Here is a 22,041-nt window from a genome sequence, read left to right as displayed (position 1 = left end):
GCAATTTTATTGAGACAGTTTAAGACACGGAGTACAAATGAATACAGAGTTAAAAACAGCCCCGGAGGGAGCTTCACAGTGCAAAAAAACCCAACAAACGATTTTTTTTTTCCACAAAAAATAGTTAAAAAAAAAAGACATTTTAAAGGATTAATGTACCTAAAGCCAAAAGTATAAAACCACGCATTTATAAATAAAGCAGGAGGGATTTTTTTGCTGTGTCGTGTTGTTCCGAAAGCAGGTGAAGGAGGAGGGTAGCACAGGAGCTGCCCGCCCGGGGCCCGTGGTAGACGTGGCCGCCGCCCCGGCCCCTCTCCCGCCGCCCTCACGGCGGGAGGGGGGGCACAGGCCCGCCCCGAGGGGGGCTGCGAGAAGATCCGTCTGTTGTTTGAATAAGGTTCTCCTCATTTAGCATCCTGGATGCTCCAGCGGGGTGGGGTGGGGAGAGACACCGTACACATGCATCCATTTACCAAAGGTGTTTAAATACCTGTTATTTCATTTCTTCTTATATATATTTATATACACGTTTTTTGTTCTCTAAAAAAATTAAGTTCGGATGTTTCTGCTCCCGGGAACAAACATCCCAACTCCTCTGAGTCGCGACGAAGCCTGCAAAACAGGGGACTGGGGAGGGGGCTGCGGTAAGGCCTGCCCCCGCCGCCGCCGGGGAGGTCCCAGGGAAAGGAGAGGACACCTGAGAGGCGGTGGAAGGAGGGCAGACTGCCCCGCACACAGCGCCCGGCTCTGCCGACGGACGCGAGGAGGAAGGCGTTCGCCTGCCCGCAGCGCAGAACCGAGCAGAACCGAAGGGGTTCGCTGCCCTCTCAGGCTGCAGCCCTTCCTACCGCGCCGGTTCGGAGGGCCCAGGAATGAACCGAGGGGTCCCAATGGCAAAGTAACACTGTTCACAGGGTGGGAAAAAAAACAAAAACAAAACAGCCACTATTCTCATTTTGACCAGGAATGTTGGGTTGCACGGGAAAAAATGTATGTAAAGAGGATAGGTAGGTCCAAATTATTTTTTCAGGCTTTATGTTAAACAAATAACTTGTCTTAATACAGCTATCTGGTTGTGCCTATGCTAACACCCACACAAACCAGTAAGAGGGACAGACTCCAGCTTATTACCTCCTCCCCCAAGCCTCTTCACTTCCCAGGCAGTTACCATTCAGTATTCCCCTACCTGGCCCAACGGACAGCCTGTGGTGAAACATATTCACAAGGTGCAACAGAATGTAACACATTTATGCTCTCTTTGATCTGTAAACTACAGTTTTTAGGAATATTTCCTACTGCCAGCAATAGGAAGTTAGCAGGGAAGAATCAGCTAGATCAGTCTCAAGTTATAAGGAGCAACACTATCTCCTCACCCCTCTCAGCAACAAAATTGTGGCACCAGCATCTCCTTTACTGGACTTCTACTACTCAAGCTGTAACATCCAAGCCTTGGGCAAACAGCTCACGACTTTGCCGTTTTCTAAGAAAAGACAGCTGCTTGCAGGACAGCAAGCAAACAAACAAGAGGCTCAACAGGACTTCTTTAGATACAGACCCCTTCCAATTCAGTCTTCAATTACAGATCACCACCTCAGTCCTAACTCTACTTTCCTGAAGCCTTTCTGTACTATATCTTTCACAGGTATTGGCCAAATGGTGTTCCTCAGGCCAAGACCACCTCTACCTCTACTCTGTTTTCCTGAATGTCCTACATACACTATTCTAATTTATTTTAAACTATACAACCATGCTCCAGCTGATCTACTTGCCCGACATTTCTCTCACCACCATTCTGATCAGATTTTACCTCTGGTTTCCCGTATGCAGCCGTGACTCCAAGCAAAATCCATTCCAGGAAGCAATAACCCACTCTGATCAGCTTAAAAATCAGTTTTGCCTCACGCGACTCATTTCTGAGGAGCTTTGTTTCGTATCTCTATGCCAGCTTCACCAGTTGTTGCTCTTTACCTTCATGGGAATTTCACTCTCGCCACTGGCTCTTCTGCATCACCTCTGACCCTTTCTGTCACTACCCACCTCCAAGTTTAAATAATAAAATGGAATAAAATTGCACAGCGAGGTAATATAAAGGACCCTCAAACCATTATCACCAGTACCAATACCTGGGTTGAAGGGACTGCTATTTTACCTGAGTGTCTTGTGGCTCCAGTACAGCAAGAAACCTCCTGTATACTAGGACTTCTGTTCACAGTCTGAAAGCGGAGGAAATAATCACCTCAAAAGCAAGCTTGACCCACACTAACTCTGTCACAGATCCAACGTGACTGCCATCACACATTCCAGTCGTGGCATCTCCAGCACACCTTTTCACTCGAGGAAACAGCCAGAAATTTCCTCTCTGGTTTTCAGCTTGCCTTCCTTTGCAAAACCTGTCTGTGCAAGCGAAGCTGCCCATGGGACCGAGCACACCAGCTGATTCAGGACAGCGCAATGCTGACTTAGGACTAGAAAACAACATTTTTAAAGTTTCAGTACAAGCCCATGGAAGGAAAGCTTAGCCAGGACATCTGAAAAATGTCATTAGGCAGATTTAAATCACAGGCAGAAGTAGCTAGAAAGTTCTCGAAGTGCTCCCCATACTGCCAAGTCCTGAAGCACTCAGCAGCAGTGTTCAGTCAGCAAATCCGTTAGGGGGAGAGCGAGAAGTGCAGATTATTCAGCCCTAGAGTTATTCAGAAGAAACAAGTCATCCTACACCAGTCTGGCCAGCCCAGCAGAAAAAAGGCTGCACTGCAGATCTCCAGTCACAGAAAGACAAGAAGTCAACAGACCACATTTCCAAGTGCCACAGGGTTTCAAAGAGGTGACAGCCAGGACAGCAAAAAGAAAGAAGACTGATTCAAGCCTGCAACCTGTGGAACCAGGTGATGCAGTCTGGCTGCCTTTGAGTGACTTCCACAGATGCTGGCATTCTCTCTCTCCCACCAAAAGCTTGTCGTTTGCCTTAGTTTTATAAGTGGGGATTACACTGCTCTGCCTTAAAATAAATACAAGACAGACTGGAGATGGAGGAAGAAATCAAGCATTTTGTGTATCTGTCCCTGTTGCAGAAAGAGTGGGAGTAAGTGGAAAGGTGCTCAAGAATTTCATTGGTTTGAAAATTTTTTTTCTTAGCTTATCATTGACAAAAATACATCACTGGACAGTTTTAAGCCACAACAAACACAAGTTAGCATGGGCTTAGAGAAGCTCCCCAGGGTGAAAACATTATTGCACACACAAATGCAAGAAGGGAAAATGGAAATTCATGAAAAGCGAAGAGGCTGAGGGCAGGGGAAACAGTGGTATTCACATCCAAAAATATCTTGTTCAAAGTTCTTGGGAAACCATTTTCTGTGGGTAGCTGACACAGCTTTACAAAAGGTTAAGAGGAATCCCAGCTTCCTTGGGACGTAAATATTCTGTTTTCCTGGAAAAGCAAGAAGAAAACCTTTTCCCATCACAGCGAAATGAAGAAATGACATGGATGAGCCATTGTACTGAGTATCTCTCAAATCCAGAGTTACAGCATAAAAGATGGAAACCAGTTTTCCATGCCACTTCTCAACAAATAAATCATCACCCCAAGTTTCCCAGTCACGATAACATCAAAGTCAATATCCAATTCCTAATTGTGAAAGATGGCTGAAACAAACTTTCATATTTGTATCTAAATCCCATTTTAAAAATGTCTGCAGGAAACGCAGTCTGACATATCAACATAACATCAAATTCCAAATTAAAAACACCACTACTGAATTCATTAAGTAACATCCAAAGCCTGGTCCAAGGGCTGCAGAGCCTTCCCCCGGAGGTGAATGCAGACAAAATACAGTGTGGGGACTGTCTTGAAACAAGAGAAAAGCAGACACAGTCGTCATGACAACAGTAGGATTACTCCAGGTAACAAAACTAAAGCAGGAAAAGAAAGAACAGCAAGACAAGATTTAAGGAGAAAACAGTTCATTAATTGCACAGACACTCCAGCCTGTCTCCCTGTTGGGGATTTATAATACAGAGATTGTTTCTCGCTGGGATATGGCAAAGGGACTGACAGTTTTTGTTAAAGCACAAAGATAATAGCCACAAACGTGACATAGAGCAACAGTCAGAAAAAAATAAATTAATAAATAAACCCATTAAAAGTCTGCTTCTTGATTCTCACGAAGCTTTGGAGAGGAAGGGATTGGCTTCACTTGGATTCCTTGGTTTTTAGTCAGCAGTTCAGAATTTCTTGGACAAACTGCATTTTCTTTGTTTCTTTACGTGCCAAACATCCTGACCTCCTGGCTATGAAGAAATTTCAAGGCAATTTCTCCAAACTCCTCTTTCGAGACTTTGTCTAGAGACAGGAAGTTGAAGACCATTGGGGAAAAAAATATTAAAATTGTGGCCAGCACATTGTTAAGAATTAGAGCAAGTTAGTTGCAGGGGCCTGAGGAAATCATTTGATAAAGGTCTCCCCACCAGCCCTAGACCAGTGCAACAATAGCATCGGTCTGAAGCTCTCTCTGTGGTCCTCTTCTTGGGATTATTTCTGTGTATTCACAAAGACCTGAAAGCCACTCCTCTTAGAGTTTTTTGTCCATGCGTCGTTCCACAGCTTGTAGCAACAACTCTGAGTACTGTTCCAGCAAAGCTAGTGTCTGCTTATCTCCCAGACTCTTGGGACTCGGTAGGTTGGCACCACATCCCTCGTTCAGTGGGCTAGCGGTGTCTTGAGGCTTTGCCAGTACCTCCTTAACCTTTGGAAGCTGTTCCTCATCCTTCAGAGAGTCCAATTCTTTCTTCATTGAAGAGAACGTTTCTGTCAGGAGGCCTGCTATTTTATCTTTGTCGGTAGAAGACTCCATATCATTCAACACCTGAAAATACAGAGGGGAAAGAAAAAAAAGAATGCATTGGGGTTTTGGTAAAGCATCAAGTAAGCTGCTTCAGCCTTTCATGGAAGTGAACCCGTGAAGATTTGCAGACCACTCAAGTCTCCTTTTCTTTGACATTCGAGACTGCCCATTTAGTCACATAGCAGGGCATGCAACCAATACTGCTAGCCACACAAAATCCAGAGGCATTACTCCAATCGGACAGAGATGGGAAGCACATTTTCGGGTAGTGTTCCCCTCTTACCCAGCCTAAGGAGGTGCTGTGTTTCCCAGCTGCAGCACAGGGCCACAATCTCCTTTTCTTCCCAGCTGCCAGATGCAGCTGGTCACAGGAACAGGGCAAGGTCAGAGACCTAATGCAAGCGCCAAGGTCAGAGCTGCAGAAGACCACGTGGCAGAAGCTCACCGTGGAACTTCCACGCTCATTACAGGAGACTTGACAGATCAGTGCTAAGCAAAGAAACCAAGAGCTGTGACAGTGCTCTGCGTGGAACTCTGGTCTGCCAGTGAGAGGGGCAGGCGAGTGGTTGCGTGTTCTCTCTCACAGCTGGACTCCCACGGTATCTCACATTTGCTAATCCTTTCCCCAGGCATCACAGAACAGCTGCGGATAATAAAAATTAAAGTTCCTATAATATTTCGTATCTCTGAAGCACTGTACTTAAATAATTCCCTAATAACCCTTTGAAAAAGAACGTACTGTTATCTTCAGTTTACAGATAGGCTAAACAGACTGAGAAGTTAATAGATTTGCTCAGAGTACCATAGCAGGCCATCGAAAAATCCAAAAGTTGGAAATCAGGAGTTCCTGCCTCCCTGGTTCAAGCTTAAGGTGCAGTCTAGCAGACAGCCAGGCAGCTTGTGTCACTGAACACCCAGTCAAGAGAACACCCTGAGCCAGCAAGCACATACATTCGACGCTCGTAGGCTGTAAAGCCAACCTACTGCAGCAGAGCCCATGTCCGAGGTCACTCACCATGCGGTAAAGATGAATGGCTTTGCGCATGCTGTCCTGGAGCTCGGATACCACGTGCTCACACTGCTCTACGCTGATGCACGATCCTGAAGGGGATGAAAAAATAAAAACCCCGACTAAGGCACAGACACACCCCAACATCCGCGACCTCACAGTTGGGTAAGAAAACATTTTTTTTAATACACTTTTGAAAGACCTTGTGCATACAGTTCTTCTTCAATGTTTAGGGCTGGTCTGAGCCCATCACTAAACAGGCAAGTTCTACACCAGCTTTCCTTCATACTACCTAGAGATGCTGCCTGTTTTAAACATTCCTATTTTTCCAGCCTTTAGCATCTCCAAGGTCAGCAATAGTTCTTCTCAGATTGCAGATTTTTGTTACAGTTAACGGTACTCACAGATTACCCATGCCATTCACAATTGTAATTAAAGTCAAGTTTGAATGAAGGCTTCCAGTGGCAAAAGGGACTGATCTGAGGAGCGTCTAATTTAGCTTCCACCTAGTCAGAAACCTACACACTCCCCCCATGTATCGTTCTGCTCAGCGTACAACTAAGTGCTGAGAATGAAGGATTATACTGAATTATTAGCATTCTCCAGTGAGGACTGAGGTCCAGAGAAGTGCTGACAAACAAACTTGATCACAACACAATCACGTTTCTGAGCAACCCAGGTTATGCAGTGCTGATACATTGTAATTTGAACATGACAAATAAAAGCTAGCAACTGAAGGACACCATCTTCCGCCTGCCCCACCAGATATTATCTCCAAAGCATCAGAGTTGAAGGCCTGCAATGTTTTAACAAAATAAACACTCCCATGAGTTAGACATAAAGCATGAAGAAAGACGTAGACACACACACACAATCTGCCGTTATCTTCAATTTGCAAAGGCCTGGACAAAGGCCATTCAACTTCCTTTAGTTACCTAAAAACAAAACTTGGTCACATTAGCACTATTATTTCTGCAGTTCTGAGAATGTCATCTTTGAACAGGTTGGAGGGAGCCTTAGCTAATTTTAATAATACATCTAGATGATGTATAAACAAATACAGTTAGCAAAACATCTACTTATACATAAACACACACATCTAGAAGAACAAAGGGGCATGAACAAATCCTTCCATCTGCATTTTGTTCCCAAATCACCCAGTCTTGTAGAGTTTGAGCACAGTAGGCTTCAGTGCAGTCCAAGATTCTTGCCTTTTTTTTCTTTCCACCTCTTTTTTTTTTTTGCTGCCCCTCTCCTCCCCTCTTTTTGTTTTAAACCCAGCTGTCTCTTCTCATGATCAATTCTGGATTTCTCGTCTGATCATGTTTTTTATGCTGGTCTCTAGCTCTGTGAGCTGCCAGTGTGGAGAAAGGTCACAAACACCACATAAACGCTTGAGTAACAGGCGTTTTCTGCCTCTCGGGTGTGCAGAGCAGAGCTCCTCAGAAACCAGCAAAGAATATTAAACACAGCAACAGTATTAGGCACATCTACAGCATTTTAACTGTAGATGTCAAAATGCTTTAACAAAAACAATTTAGTCTCTTTATCTGCAGCTGTTACACAGGCAGGAAAATGGAAGAACAGAAGAATTAGGTGGAAACAAAGTCACAGAGCAAGTCAGAAGCAGAACAGGTCTCTGTAGACCCTACAGTTCTAATCTGAATTGCCACGCTATGATCCACAGAAGCCACAGTAAATTGTTTACAGCAACAGCCAGCTCGGATCTAAACAGCTTTTCCAGCATCTACGACTTTAAACTTGGGAAACGGGGTCTGCAAGAAGCTGAAGGCTGACAGCTGTCTGCTGAGAAAAAAAAAGGGGGGATACACTGTGCTAAAATCATCCTAACTCACTGAAGGATGCTGCTAAATATTCTGTCAGGGCGTGCTATGTACTGGGAGCTGCTTTAAAAAAAAAAAAAATCACTGTTGCAAAAAAATAGCTCTTTCTCTGCACTATCTGTGCTAATTCTGCAAATAAAGATTCCTAGCAACTGACCAGAAACCATGTGATATGTAGCTTGATTCCCAAGTCTAGAAGAGAAAACTCAGTCTGAAGAATAGATACGACTGGACTGTTACTTCTCTGCTGTAGAATGTGATTCCAGAGCACCTGCTGTCGGAGGAAACCTCACGCCTGCGAGGGCAGGGTCTGAAAGCTTCAGACACACTCACTGTTCTACAGAGCAACTACCCTATGGTACAAGAACAGCAGGTCCCTCAGACAAAACACCACATTTCCTGTTTTACATGAGAGTGCTTCAATCTTAGGGCATTTCATCCCTCTAGAAATACAAGAGAAGAAAAGAAAAAAAAAAACCGGTACATCAACACCAGACTATCACTCTGCAGTGCCTCGGTGCAGAAATACTGCGCTTAACCATTGCGATGGTGGAGCAGCCTGGCACCACAGCAGGTAATTGATCAGAGGATTACAGAGGTGTCCTTTCTCACCTATGGATAAGAACAACATAGCAAAAGAGACTGAAAACTGTGCACCGTACAGCCTCCTGAAGGTACAAGGTATCAGCGCAGCCGTTAACATCCAGCTTCCTACTGCACGACTCAGCTGAGCATTTCAGGAAGGCATACGGCCTTTCAGGTTGCAACACAAAAGAAAAACCTCTGGAGGTTTTAGTCCCACAGCAAACAGTGTGGGACTAAACTGCATCTTCTCTGCCACTGGAGGTTTTCCTGCCTTGGAGGGCAGGATTTTTGGTTCAGTTTGAAGGTACCTGCTACTTTTTGTTTGATTGAAGTACCTTAAACCAGGGCCTGTAACAGATCCAAGAACTGTTTTCAGCAGGTAAAACAGTTTCCCACCTCAAACCTTTTTCTCCAAACTGGAGATAGTTCAAAAATTAATTCATGTTCTTTATGCTCAAACCCAAAGACTAGGCCTGCACATGCACTGCATACCCAGTTGGCAGACATGCCCTCAAAGCAGAGTGACAGCAGCACAGACACTTTCTTGCTCTCACAGGTTGCTACAGCAAGGAACTCACGTTAGTCAAGCCTTATCTCACGCAAGAAAACTGTATGCAAACCCTTCCAGACCTTGCACACTTGCACATTAACAAAGTAAAGCCTGAGCTGCCTGGCATAACTTCACTGTTATCTGCGTTTGCTAGGTTCAGCTAGCACGTGTTGGCCTGCCCCTTCATCTGCTGGTGAGACATGCTCTGAGAGGGGCACGAGGGACGTGACCCACACATCCTCATGGGGATTCCTAGCACATCAGCTCTTAGCATTGACCAGAAAGAGGTTTGAACCCCTACAGGTAACTGTACGACTAAAACCATGAGAGTGCCAAGGTCTACAAAACATTCAGCTGAAAAGGACCTTCAGACATAAGACTCAGAGGAAATGGAAATTAAAGACTGAGAAAAAGTTGTCAGGTTGAAGAAGTGTCTCACCATTGAGGGGATGGCTTATGGAACGAGACAGGTGCAGACAGGACGAGACAGGCCAGAAGCTGGACGTAAAGAAATGTGATGGGATTGTGAGGCGGTTCACAGAGACAGGAGACAGAAGGGGGAAGATAAGAGATGGGTATCCATGCACACCTGAGACCTGTGCCGAGGCAGTTATAGGTGTAGGAGACCTCGGCCTGATGGGGTCTAGTGGGCAAAGTCCAGGCTGGTTGTCTAGCACACAGGCGATGCCGGTGATCCTCTCCCTGCACCTGGGCAGTGTGCCCTCAGGAGACCTTAGGTGCCGGCTCTCTGACAGCTCCCTCAGTTTTGGATTTGTGACCCCCGGCTCATCATGGCAACCTGTCCTTGAGACTGGACTCTCCACTGGGCTCTCCTTAGCAAGTCCTGTTGGGATCTCTCTGCCCGGAACCAGAGACCCAGCAGTTTGATTCTCCCTCTTGGAGGCTCGGACCTCAGGAAAAGAGGGTTTCTTTTTACAGGCCCCAGCAGGTGACTGCGGAGACTGTGGCTCAAGCAGGGCTTTTGTTTTGGTAGTGGGTGAGAAGGAGGCCAGTGTGGGTCTATCAGGCAATGGCTTGGGAATGTCAAGAATCAGATGTGCTCGGTTTGATGATGCCAACTTGCTGTGGAAGGACTTGGGAGATGAACAGTTTACAACTGGCTGAAGTGCTGGCCTCACTGGAACATTTTCTTTCACTGGTAGCTTAATCTTCTCAGCATCTGCTGTGGAACTGATCTGTGTCTTCTCTGCCACTGGAGGGCTAGTCCTCCCATCAGTCAACATTTCTGTGGAGTAACCAAGGTACAGATTTTCCCCTACAGATACGCTCCTTGACATCTTAGCCCGGAAGCTGGTTGTGGGATTCATGTAGGACTTTGGTTTTGCAACCCTGGCATCTTTGGCCAGCAGAGAACCAGATCCATCCATCTTCAATATACTGGCTGATAACACCCTGCAATTGTTAGGTCTGGGATCCTTCTCAACCACCAAAAGAGTCTGAGGACGCTGCTTGGCAGAGGATATCACTCCAGGACCCTTATCTGTGAAAATTAAGCAGACAAACATACCAAAAATAGACAAGAGCCTGCAGCAAATTCCAAAATCGGAAAGCAACAGAGCTGCTCCAGCCTACGTGCCTCAGCTCAGCCCCTGGGAGAGGTGTACAGAACCACTGCTTCAGGTTAGTATCACCAAGTCTCAACAGCTTTCTTTTTTGCCCACCCCTCATCCTGCTCACACACTGCTGTCTACCTGATAAGAGAAACTTGTTCTTAAAGTGTGTGGCCAGAAGACCTCAGACCACTGTGACTGTTAACTGAGAGGCCAGCAGAAGCAGGCAAAAACTTATGTATGATGTTGCAGCGATAAGGTTTCTTTTTTCAAAAACCAAACAGACTGCTTGGTGGTGGTACTTCCAAAAAATGGAGTTCTTTCACACAGAGTGCATGGATACAGTAAGCTCCTTCTTACTGTCCCCTCCTTCCCCCTTTCTCTCCTCCCCACCCTAGGGAGCTTCAGTCTTGGCCTGGAGCAACCACCCACAGCAAGAGAGAATTTCTTTGCAAATAGTTCGTTTCACCCTTGGCATTGCTCCTCCCACAGCTGCCAGACAAATATCAGAGACGGATAATTAGGAGACCAGCATCTGCATTACAAATTAAAAATATTTTCCCTTGACAGGGTAAGAGTTAAAGGACATGCAAAGCCTGTAGCTCAGAACACAGAAAGACACAAGGCTCAGTTTGAACCTCTACTCAAGCTCAAATCTCCCCATTTCATTCTTGGGTTTACACCACCACCCCAACCTGTGTCCTTACCCTCATGAATGAGGTCATGAACTGACTGTGCCTTTCTCATGACTGCATTCACAGGGCCTTCTGGAAAGGATGCGATAACCCGTCCAGGAGCCATACCAGCTTGGCTGGCCTCCAAAGCTGATCTGCGTTTTTTCTGGATGTAAACAGCCCGATTTGAATTTACACTCTCCAGGAGCTGGCTGCTCTCCAAGACATCACCAGGATGGCTGCTGCCATTTTTCAACAAGTCTGCTGTAAACCGATTGGCCTGGGTTGGCGGTTCGATGGACTTTGAATCCAGCATCAGATTTGACGAAGAGAGCGACAATCGTCTAGAGAACATGATAAAGAAATCCCGGTTAAAACAAGTAAGTATGTTGCCCTGGACAAACAGGCACACGCATTATGCCATTTTCTCTAGGATAAAGGGCCCTTCCCTATCTGGATTTTTTTGAAGTAAAAAATGCCCTAGGCTGTTACCACTTCATTCTACTCATCCCTGGAAGCACTGGTCTTCAAGTGTTTGACGTTAGGCTGCACGATCGCAAATAGCATTGGGTCACTGTTTCCAGGGGGAACACTGTAAAAGGTGAAGGCAAGACAGCAGGAAAAAAATCCAGGCACAAGGTAGACTGGGCAAAGTCAGGTCAGGTCTTTTCTCTCAGCTCACCTTACGCACAATGAAATCTTTTCAGTTCTAAGATACCCTAAGAGAAAGTAATTATACTTTCCTAACATGAAAGCATAATTACTAGGCAAGCTGGTCAGTATCTTGCAGAGGAATGCTTAATTTCCTCTTCCTTTCCACTTCAGACAAGCACAGTGGGCTTACTTCAGAAAGAAGGCAACTTTCAATCTGGCATGTTTCAACAGCAGAACAGATTAAAAGCCCAGAGTTTTTCATAACCTAAAACTATCTCCTGTTGTTCCATCTCTAGAGTGACCAGTGACGTCCTTCATTCACCATTGCAACTCTCTAGAAGCTTACACAATAGCTAACCACTGGCTTTCTTCCCAAATCTGCGGTCCCAATGCGAGACAGACTGAGGCACTCCTGACAGCAGCAATAGCAGCTGAACACAGCAATGACAAAAAAATTGCCCTAACCTGGCGAATCTAGACACAGCTGGTGAACCACAGAAGATGTACTCAAATCTGCTCAGTCCTATACAACAAAATTAATTTGAGTTGAGATTTCAGGCTGTCATTTTAGAGGAATACAGGAGTATTTGCTTGTTTTAAACATTTATGAACCCAAATCTACAAAAGTATTTACCTAATTTTTGTTCTCTTTTGTTTGTTTGTTTCACTGGATTTTTATTTTTTTTTTAAACAACAAGGGAAACAGCTTGGAGAGGCCTTTTAGGGTGCTTTGGGGTTGAGGGGTTTTTTGAAAAGTAATATCCCTATGGGGCTTTGTATGAGACACTAGAGCACCCTGTGAAGGCATGCGACTGAGAAACAAAGATGAGTAAGAAAGGACTGTAAAACAAAGGAAAAGTTGACAAGCCTAATTTCATTGTCCAAGCTGAATGAAATGCAAAAGAATAAACAGCGCATAAACAGTGAAGAGTAAATTAGATGATTAGCAATTCCTCCAGCTTAATCAATCAAGGCATTAATCATGAAACAATTAAGCATATTGTTGAAAGAGGAAAAAGAACAAAACCACAGTGTTGCTTTAGGAAGAAAAAGAAGAGCTAAAGTGACACAGGATGGTCTGTCGAAATCATCAGGGTCTGCAACCAGCCTGCCAGGTGCTATGCTAACACTTTGCTGTGCCTAGGCACACCGAGGCTAGAAGTTTGCTCATTATTTTGACCCAGGGCCTAGCACGAGACCTACTCACACTCCTAAAAATAGACAGACAGAAACACTAAACAAGCAGAGCCATACCTGAGAGCCGGGGACTGGGAAAGAAAACAAGAGGAAATGCTGAGATTTTCAGTTCTTTCCAGATTCCTACATGAGCCACCTAAAAATTTTGGATAAAGAGGAGAGAAAAAGGGAGCAGTTTAGTTACAGAACAAACATTCTGACACATGCATTTTCTTATCACAGAGACTATCAAATGTTCCCCCATATCTGAGGGGATTTTTTGAGGTAAAACCACAGAGAATGAAATAATTTCATTGCCTTTGCCTTTTGTGTTCTACTTAGATTTCCCTGCTTTAAACTGCTCCTCTCCCTAAGGGTACGCCTCCTCTTTTTTCCCCCGCTTCTCTTTGTGTCCTACCCTGCCTGCAAGGCACTGGCATCAAGCAGAAAACAAACCTATCAAAGGAGAGAGGGGGGAAAAAAAAAGAAAACAGACAACTCACATAGATATTGCTGCATGCAACCATTGTCAATTGTAAAAAGGTACAATTTGTTCTGGAGTTGGTCGATAAATACTATTCAGCTCCTTTGCCACTCTGATGTCTCTCCTCTTATTCTCTCCCTCCACCCAGCATTTCAGCCTTTTCTTTTGTGACATTTGTTATGCCCTAATACACCACTAGAGGCCACTAAACGTCACCTATGGGGGGTGAGCACACAGTTAACGCCTTCATAGGCAACAGCAAAAACTAGTCCGGGAACAAGAGAAGGGCTCTTCAGGATTCCAGGGACAATACTTAACCCGAACTGACAGAGACCCAAATCTCATCCACGCAAACTTACACACCCACCCACACACCCCCACGCCCACTCAAACCCAAACACACCCACGCCCCCCCACACACACCCACACGCCCACTCAAACCCAAACACACCCAAACCCACACCCCCACAAACCCACGCACCCACCCACACACCCCCACACACCCATCTACACCCGCACCCACACCCACACACCCCCACGCACCCGCACCCACACCTACAACCTCACACCAAAACACACGCACCCACACCCACACCCCCACACCCCCACCCACCCCCACCCACTCAAACCCAAAACAGACCCACACCCCCGCACACCCACCCCCACACACCCCGACACCCACAGCCACTCAAACCCAAACACACCCAAACCCACACCCACACCCCCCACACACACACCCACACACACCCCCACACCAACATCCACACAGACCCATGCACCCACCCACACACACCCACACCCCCACCTACACCTGCACCACCCACACCCCCACCCACACGCACCCACACGCACACCAACACACACACCCACATCCACCCCCCCACACACACCCCCACCCAAACACACCCACACCTACCCAGACACACATCCACCCCCACACACACATCCACCCCCACACACACATCCACCCCCACACACACATCCACCCCCACACACACTCACCCACGCACCCACACGCACACGCCTAGCAGACCTTGTAGCCTGCTTGGGTTTACACAGGGCACAAATCTGGAGGAACAGAATCACAGAATCACAGAATCACAGAATAGTAGGGGTTGGAAGGGACCTCTGTGGGTCATCTAGTCCAACCTCCCCGCCGAAGCAGGGTCACCTACAGCAGGCTGCACAGGACCTTGTCCAGGCGGGTCTTGAATATCTCCAGAGAAGGAGAATCCACAACCTCCCTGGGCAGCCTGTTCCAGTGCTCCGTCACCCTCAGAGAGAAGAAGTTCCTCCTCATGTTCAGACGGAACTTCCTGTGCCTCAGTTTGTGCCCATTGCCCCTTGTCCTGTCACTGGGCACCACTGAAAAGAGCTTGGCCCCATCCTCCTGACACCCACCCTTCAGATATTTGTAGGCATTTATAAGGTCCCCTCGCAGCCTTCTCTTCTTCAGGCTGAACAAGCCCAGTTCCCTCAACCTCTCCTCGTAGTGGAGATGCTCCAGTGGTGCCGAAACCCGGGAACCTCACAACGTCCCCCCACCTAGCAGAGAGCTGTACCTTTTCCATCTGTGCTGCCCAGGGTCCCAAAATGCTGCTTAAGGAACTTTTCCTGATCAGGTGTCAAGGGGATTTCTCCCTCCGGCATGCTAGTACCCACATCCTCCTCTCCTTCCTCTCCCTCCAGGTCTGAGATGCCATCCACACTTAGGGGCTCAGTGCTTTCAGAATCTGGGAAAAGGCAAAAAAACTCAATGTTGTAATAGTAAAATCACAGTAACATTAGCCAGGTTAAAAAAAAAAAAATCAGCAAAGATGCTATATTGAACCTAGAATGTTAAAGCAAAAGTCGATGAAGTATTAAGTGCAATTCTCTAATCTACCATATCTCTCAAAGAGCTTAGCCTACAGGATAATCAATACTAAACCTGCTTCCTCACCTAGCAAGGTAACAGAAAGCCAAAGGTGCACAAGGAGAGTGCACTTCAACCAACTGCTGCTTCTACAGTGGCTTCACTGAAGTGCCTGTTCAAATGCATCTGAATCTTTACAGCAATACTAGGAAGACTAATAGGAGCGTGGCCTCAGTTCAGGATCAAGTATTAGAGATCAGGATAGCAACTGATGAACATAGCACAGAACCACCCCAGCAAGTTTCACATATAAATACACTTAGAATGTCTTTGCATCTTACCTTCATTCGGATGGTCTGGGCTGGACAGACGACTGCTGCTGTAATCTACGGAGCAGGCACTGTCAGGACTGTGTTTGTCTGGGCATCCATTACCATGATAACCTCTACTTAGCTTCCCATGGGGCAATGCTTTTACCTGGAACTCACTACAAGAGAGACAGGAAAGATACAGCACTAGAAGAGATATTTGCTTTACATGTAAAGCAGCACATTCTAACTTTAATAAGGCCTTACCTGTGTTAGTAACACCTTTGATTACAAAAGTAAGGCTTTAAAGAGAAAAAGAAGTTGATTTCTCTCATCATTATACAGTATATTTTTTGCATTTCATTAAGCTTGGACAGCGAAGTCTCAAGGGGACTGTCTGACTTTCTGGGCGTTGTCAGCTTCCCGTGATTACCAGGCACCAGCACAGCACTGCCCTGGCTTGATTTCCAGCACAGGTAAGGAACAAATGTAGAGGTCTACGCAATGAAAAAGGGACTAAAACTAGGCCTACACCTGCATGACAGAAACCTCAGTTTGCCACAGATTTGAGCCCTAACATCCTATTTTTTTCCAAGTTTATGACCTGCTTCTTTGGGCAACTTCTGCGTTGCAAAATAGAGAAGATTCTGCGTTTGAGCAAGACTAATTTACTGAAGAACATTGTACAAAAAGACAATGTTGTAGGACAGGGTTCCTGATTTCTGTTGTGATTTCACTAGTCTTCTTTTGTCAAATGACACCAGCAAAATTCTTTTGCCTGATGCCTTCAGTTTTCCACTCTATGAAACATTTTGGTTTCAGATGTACTTCAATGCAAGGTAGGATGCAGAAGTCACTCAATGGAACTGAAAGGCAATTATCCCTGGCAGCTTGCAAACTCTGTATACTTTGAGATGTGTCCAGTCTGTATCCAACATCACCAGAGGCCTCCCTTTCTGACATGATGGAGCAGTACATGGGTCTGCTCTGTCCAAATGTTATCATAATAAAATTAAAAGTGTAAATAAAGAGACACTGGGAGAAACCTAGCAGCTTCAACTGCAAAATATTGGCATGCACTCTTGCATAAAAGCCCGTCTAAAGCTACCAGCCCACTCTTTGTAACAGAGCAGGAGGAGACAGAGGAAATTAAACAGCTATTAGCATCAGGTTATGAGGCGAAGGGAAGAATAAAATTCAGGGATGGAAAAAAAAAACGGAGCACAGAATGAAACAGAAGATTAAACGAGGTAAAACTAACACAGAAGAAACAGCAGAGGAAGAAAAAAAGGCCTCCAGTGTTGTTTTCAATTCCATCTATTTCCCATAAAAGGGTCATCAAAAACTACATTTGTTAAATTCTTGTCCAATTAGGTTTGAAATTGTCATAAATAATAGTGTCCTGTCACTTCTCCTGGGCAGATATTTCAGTGCCACGTATACACCACTGTTGGGTGGTTTTCCAGCTTCCAAGTTTTCCCTTGCTTATTTCCACCCAGATAAGGGAGCAAGCAAAAAGGCTGCTCCCAAGTTGTTTATTCAACGAAAAAAAAAGAAAACTTGGAGGAGGCTGCTAATGTGCAGTTTCCTCAGAGGAGAGATTATTTTAATGGTGTCTCCTTAGTTTCAGATTCCTTTAGCATCAGGCTGGCATAAAACTCTCAAATAAACATGCCTGGCATCAATCAAGTAGTAAGTCAACTCATCCAAGTTACCGCACAAGCTGCAAGCAAACTAAACCAGAAACAGCTATGCCATGCACAGCAGAGAGCTTATTTTTAACCTGCTAGGGTCTGTGGGATGGATTTCATCTCGGTCAGGGTAGATTACACACTCCTCACTCTCAGAAGGTTCCAGTTCCTGAGAGAAAATCCCTTCTTCACAAGACACAAGCCGAATCACTTGGGGTCGCACGCAAGATTGATTCTCTTGGGGAGGTATTGAGCTGCCAACCTGGTTTAAAAAAGAAAGAAAACTAGATATTACCAGTATTTTTCCTTAAGTCAGCAAGCGCTGCGCAGAGTAGAAATTATGCATTTCAGCACAGAATATGATCAGAAATCTGATCTGAAAACGCAGCACTCCTATGTCTATCCTGTTCCTTATTTACTAAAGTTCACAGACTACTGCCGTAGTTTCCTACTTTGTTTCCTGTTTACCAGAGAATTTTAGGGGATTGCAAACTATTGGACTCCCTATCCCTCTTTGACCACACGTCAGGAGCATAAGCCACATGGCAGCAGGTTCTTCCATTACCTTTTATAGAGTGATCAGACATAGTTAGAGAAGTCTGTGGGCCAAGGCTGAAAAACACCAATTTACTACACACAACAAGCCCAATCCTCTTCTCAGTCATGCAGTTATAAAAGAAGGAAAAGCTCTAACGAAGTTAGGCACCAGAACAGATTGCTACTGGAAAATAGGCATTAGCTTTCTGAGGTATGACCACGCATTACTTGCTGTGACCTATCAATACAAAGGTTAAAGAGAACTTCATAATTGAGCACAGCCCACAGCTAAGGGCATCGTAAGAGCTGCATTTGAGTGGCTGCTGGAGTCGAGAAACTGCACCCCAGCAGATTGAGCTAACAGGTAACCAGGCACACATCTGTAATTCTGAGGTCAGCTTCTCGGGTCGTTTTTGCCATCAATAATTAAAGAGCGAAAAGAAAACATGAGGTCTTCCTTGTTATTGGAAAGAAACCTTGATCCCATATGGGCTCTGCTATAAGATGGCAGAGTCACACGTTGCAGCAGTACTAACTACAGAAGAGTTATCTAAACAAGTTTCTCAGAAGACATTTAGAGCCACCTCCAAAGACATAAAGAATGGCATCAGGTAGTAATAAATGTAGGTAATAATAAACAGAGGCAGGACAGATGCACTCATTCTGATTCACCTCCTCAGAGTAGTACTGCCCTTACTTTGTTGATGTGCGCAGGAAGATCTGCCTGCTCTTCTCTGTCGTCCCCATTGCTGTTCTGAGACAGTGAGTCACGACTCGGAGAACGGGAAACAGAGAAAGACTCCAACTGACGCAAGTCAAGCATGGATTTCACAGTCATCTCTATGTTGCTAGTTGGCTGGGACCAGCGTCCACGTTGCCGCGGCATCTTGCTCATTGGTGCCTCTGAGCGCTGGATTGCTGCTATCTCTTTGGCCTGAAGGAAATTGAAAGAGAGACAGTCTTAGGGACTCAGTCACGCTGATGGAAAAACAGGAGGGAAAACACAAGACCCACAGAAAAAACATAATTATGTCCATCTCCATAAAAGCCCCAAAGCTGTCTGTGAGCTTAAAATTCATCCCTTAATCATAAAGCATCAAGTAAAGATGATACTTCTGTTGCTGCTTACATAACTGAACATTCAAATGCCTCACTCGGATCCAAGTATATTATATCATGATCTTCAGCACCACATGAGATTCAGGTCAGAAATGAAAAGGCAAAAGCATGACATCTAATGGAAAGGTACTGAATTAAAAATCCCAAGTGCAACTGTCTCTTCAACTAGGCTCTATTTTGCCATTCCCAAGTCTCTTCACAATGAGGCTGCTCAATGGTTTCCCACCACAGCTGCACCTTTTCTACCAGTCCAAATGAAGTTCTTAATCTCCATAGGAATTTCTTTTCCAGTTTCTCTATGACAAGAAATACAATTTGAAGGTTTAGCAACTCACCCTCCTCATTTCCCAATGGGAAAGGCTTCTTGAGAGGGTAAGATCTGGATCTGGAAAGTGAAAAACATATATACCTAGTTGACATCCTTGGCCAACAGTTGAGCTTTTTAAAGACATCTTACCTCATCTTTCCTCAAAGGCAGCATTCCTAAACCTTTTGAAACAGCAAACCACTGTCAATACGTGCTTTCCCATAAACTACCAAATATTTGTATCAAAATTTTAATGGAGATGTACTGTTTTATATAAGATTTTCATTGACTCAGCAGATCCATTGTAGAACACTTGCCACAGTGCAGTGGCTCACCAAACGCCTGGGGAAAAAACCCTGCTCCAATACATTGTAGCATCTGTGGTAAAAATAGCTCAAATTAGTAATGGTAATCTCTGCTGTAAGTTTTATCAGACATCTCTAGAATCCTCTATGAGGTCTCTTGGCTTCTGTGGACTTCTAATAGCTTGTAGACCCAAGCCCAGAACACCAATTCAAAATTTGTTTGGCCAGTTGGAACTAGCAAGAAACCTGGCAATTTAACAACTGAATTTCTAATCAGAGAACTCCGAAATGTACCCCGCTTCAGACGCAGGTATGGGCAACTCCACATTACCCATTCATGTCAATACACCTGTTTCTGTCTTGGCTTTTCTCTTTCTGCCCATATCTTGTTATCCCTAAGCCGTGTCTCTCGTCTTCTTCCCACTTCACATTCTTGCCTTTTTTCTCCACTTCTGCCCACGCCCCTCTCCCATTTATACCTGAGTCTCTCTCATTGTTGCAGCTGGACTGAAAATGGAAAGACTGCAGCCCACGCAACTCATCTTCATCATTCCCTTCGTCTTCACCATCCTTATCGCTGTCTGATGAGAGTGCAGGCACAGAGGACAGGGCAGAGATGGACTCACGCCTAGGAGGCAGGAATTGAAAGGCGTATTATGGTCTATCTCAGTATCTTACACCAGGCAGCTCTCTGCCGTATCTCCATCCACACTCAGCAGGCTGCCTCAACTCTGTCAAACAGCCCTCACCCTAGCAAAACCATCTCTGAGAAAGAGAGCAAGTTAAACCCTGCACAAAAGGCGTGTAGAGCCTACCACAACAATTGTCTGCTATGTGTGGAAGGATGACAGAAATCAGAACAGAAGTAAACAAGTCTGAGAAAGTCAAGTTGAATCAAACTTGGCCTTCCACTTCAGACCCCGCCAACAGATAAGGTCAAGATGGTAGAGCATATTTGAAAGGCAAATATTTTTCCCACCCTTAAGCATTTCCTCTCTGGAACTGTTTTACACACCAAAAATGTCATGCAGATACTCCCTGTTTGACAGCAATTGGGTATACAACAAATTAACAGAGAAGAGACAGGTTCATATCAAGGATTGCACCACGCAGAATCTGAAGGCACAGCCCACACATCATAAGAGCACTGTGCTGCCTTTTTTAGCCTTCAGGCACAAGCAACAATGTAAAACATTTTGGGCAGATCTTTAATCAAAGTAGATCAGACAAGGTTCCCACACAGACCTCAGAGGCACTCCCAGCATAGAATTCCCCAATACCAATCAAGGACACTTACCAACACCAGACTCTGTCTTCCCTCTTTCTTCTCCTCTTCCCCTCCCTCCCCTCATCCCTTCAGTCAACAGAACCAAATGAACTAACCCACTTTGGACAATAACTGAACAAATGAAGAATCTCCAACAAATAAATTTGAGCAGTGCCCACTCCATGGCCTTGAGCTAGAGTGCCAAACTCATCATTAGTGACATTTATAGGATATCTCTGGTGGGTGTTGAGTGTCAAGCATTATTCATGAAATAAAAATAGCTCATCCACCAAATACAGAGCAGCCTGGGGAGGGACCAGCTTCTCCTGCAGCTGACATACAGCAGGCAGTATTGAAACATGGTTAAGAAGTAGTTAAGGTATTTTAATCTTTTCCCATACAGTGGCAAAACATTAACTTCGATTTTATCAGGAGTGGCTGAGCAGTAACTACCCAACCCTTTCAGATGAGCTTTAGGTGTTCTGGCAAGAAGAAGAGTGAAACTGACTGTAGTCTGCAAAGTCCTCCAGTGAGACAGTTTCATGTTGGCTGTCCTCATCTACTTTTGACATTTGAGTTTGTCAGTCTCTTCACCTTTTCTATTGTCTCCTTCTGTGTCCATTTTGTCACTCTCAGGTTCTTGTGTCTAGGCAGGGGAATCCCATACAAAGGTCAGGCACCACTACATCTGAGGTTACACCACGTTTCATCCCATGAGGTATATTACATTTACATATAGTAGTGAATACTAACTTTGTATCAGTAACTATTATAGCGTCCTTCTGCTTGTATTCTTCATGGTTGTTTGAGGAGTTTACTGAGACAGAAGGGTTGGATTATTAGACATTTTAACATCTAACTGGTTGAATACCTCACTATGATGAGGTGATATAGCAAGACAAGGTTATGTGTTTGCTAAACTCCTGTATGTACTGTCATCGGTGTAAATGGAGGAGGAAGGATAGTTAACGATGTGGTTTATGTTGCAAACAGAAAAATGGCCTCTGTCCGTCAGAAAGTGACTGACAAAATTAGTAAAGGGGGAAAAAGTATGTTCCAATATCCTCGAAGGAGCTGAGTAAGAGAATGCAAAACATACTTTGGAAGTCAGATGGGCCTTTTTTTATACCTCACAGGAAGTGCCAAACAAATTATGAAATCACATGTGTCTGATACAAATGTAAGGTCATCCTACATTATCCCAGAAAAAATTCCATGCCCCTCCGCTTTCACATCCTCCAACTCAGATATGCTATGCTTT

The 22,041-nt window shown here is 45.0% G+C and overlaps 1 protein-coding gene across 4 annotated transcripts in view; it reads right to left on the bottom strand.

The window, feature by feature from the left end:
* Positions 1–2: 2 nt before the first annotated feature.
* Positions 3–22,041, bottom strand: part of MAPKBP1 (mitogen-activated protein kinase binding protein 1) — a 104,015-nt gene continuing 81,976 nt past the window's right edge. For 3 of the 4 annotated variants that reach the window (XM_075425651.1, XM_075425653.1, XM_075425652.1), the window contains 11 exons: positions 19,993–20,141; positions 19,237–19,286; positions 18,480–18,716; positions 17,338–17,507; positions 15,588–15,733; positions 14,954–15,124; positions 12,986–13,064; positions 11,111–11,421; positions 9,422–10,333; positions 5,860–5,945; positions 3–4,865 (listed from right to left, as the gene is read on the bottom strand). In XM_075425651.1, the coding sequence (XP_075281766.1) occupies positions 4,572–4,865; positions 5,860–5,945; positions 9,422–10,333; positions 11,111–11,421; positions 12,986–13,064; positions 14,954–15,124; positions 15,588–15,733; positions 17,338–17,507; positions 18,480–18,716; positions 19,237–19,286; positions 19,993–20,141 (2,605 nt within the window). In that variant the 3' untranslated portion in view covers positions 3–4,571. The remainder of the gene's footprint in view (positions 4,866–5,859; positions 5,946–9,421; positions 10,334–11,110; positions 11,422–12,985; positions 13,065–14,953; positions 15,125–15,587; positions 15,734–17,337; positions 17,508–18,479; positions 18,717–19,236; positions 19,287–19,992; positions 20,142–22,041) is intronic. The other variant, XM_075425654.1, reaches the window with a different exon arrangement.

The sequence above is a fragment of the Opisthocomus hoazin genome, chromosome 7 (assembly GCF_030867145.1).
Source record: "Opisthocomus hoazin isolate bOpiHoa1 chromosome 7, bOpiHoa1.hap1, whole genome shotgun sequence".
Classification (NCBI taxonomy): Eukaryota; Metazoa; Chordata; class Aves; order Opisthocomiformes; family Opisthocomidae; genus Opisthocomus; species Opisthocomus hoazin.
This window is presented reverse-complemented; position numbering and strand designations above follow the sequence as displayed.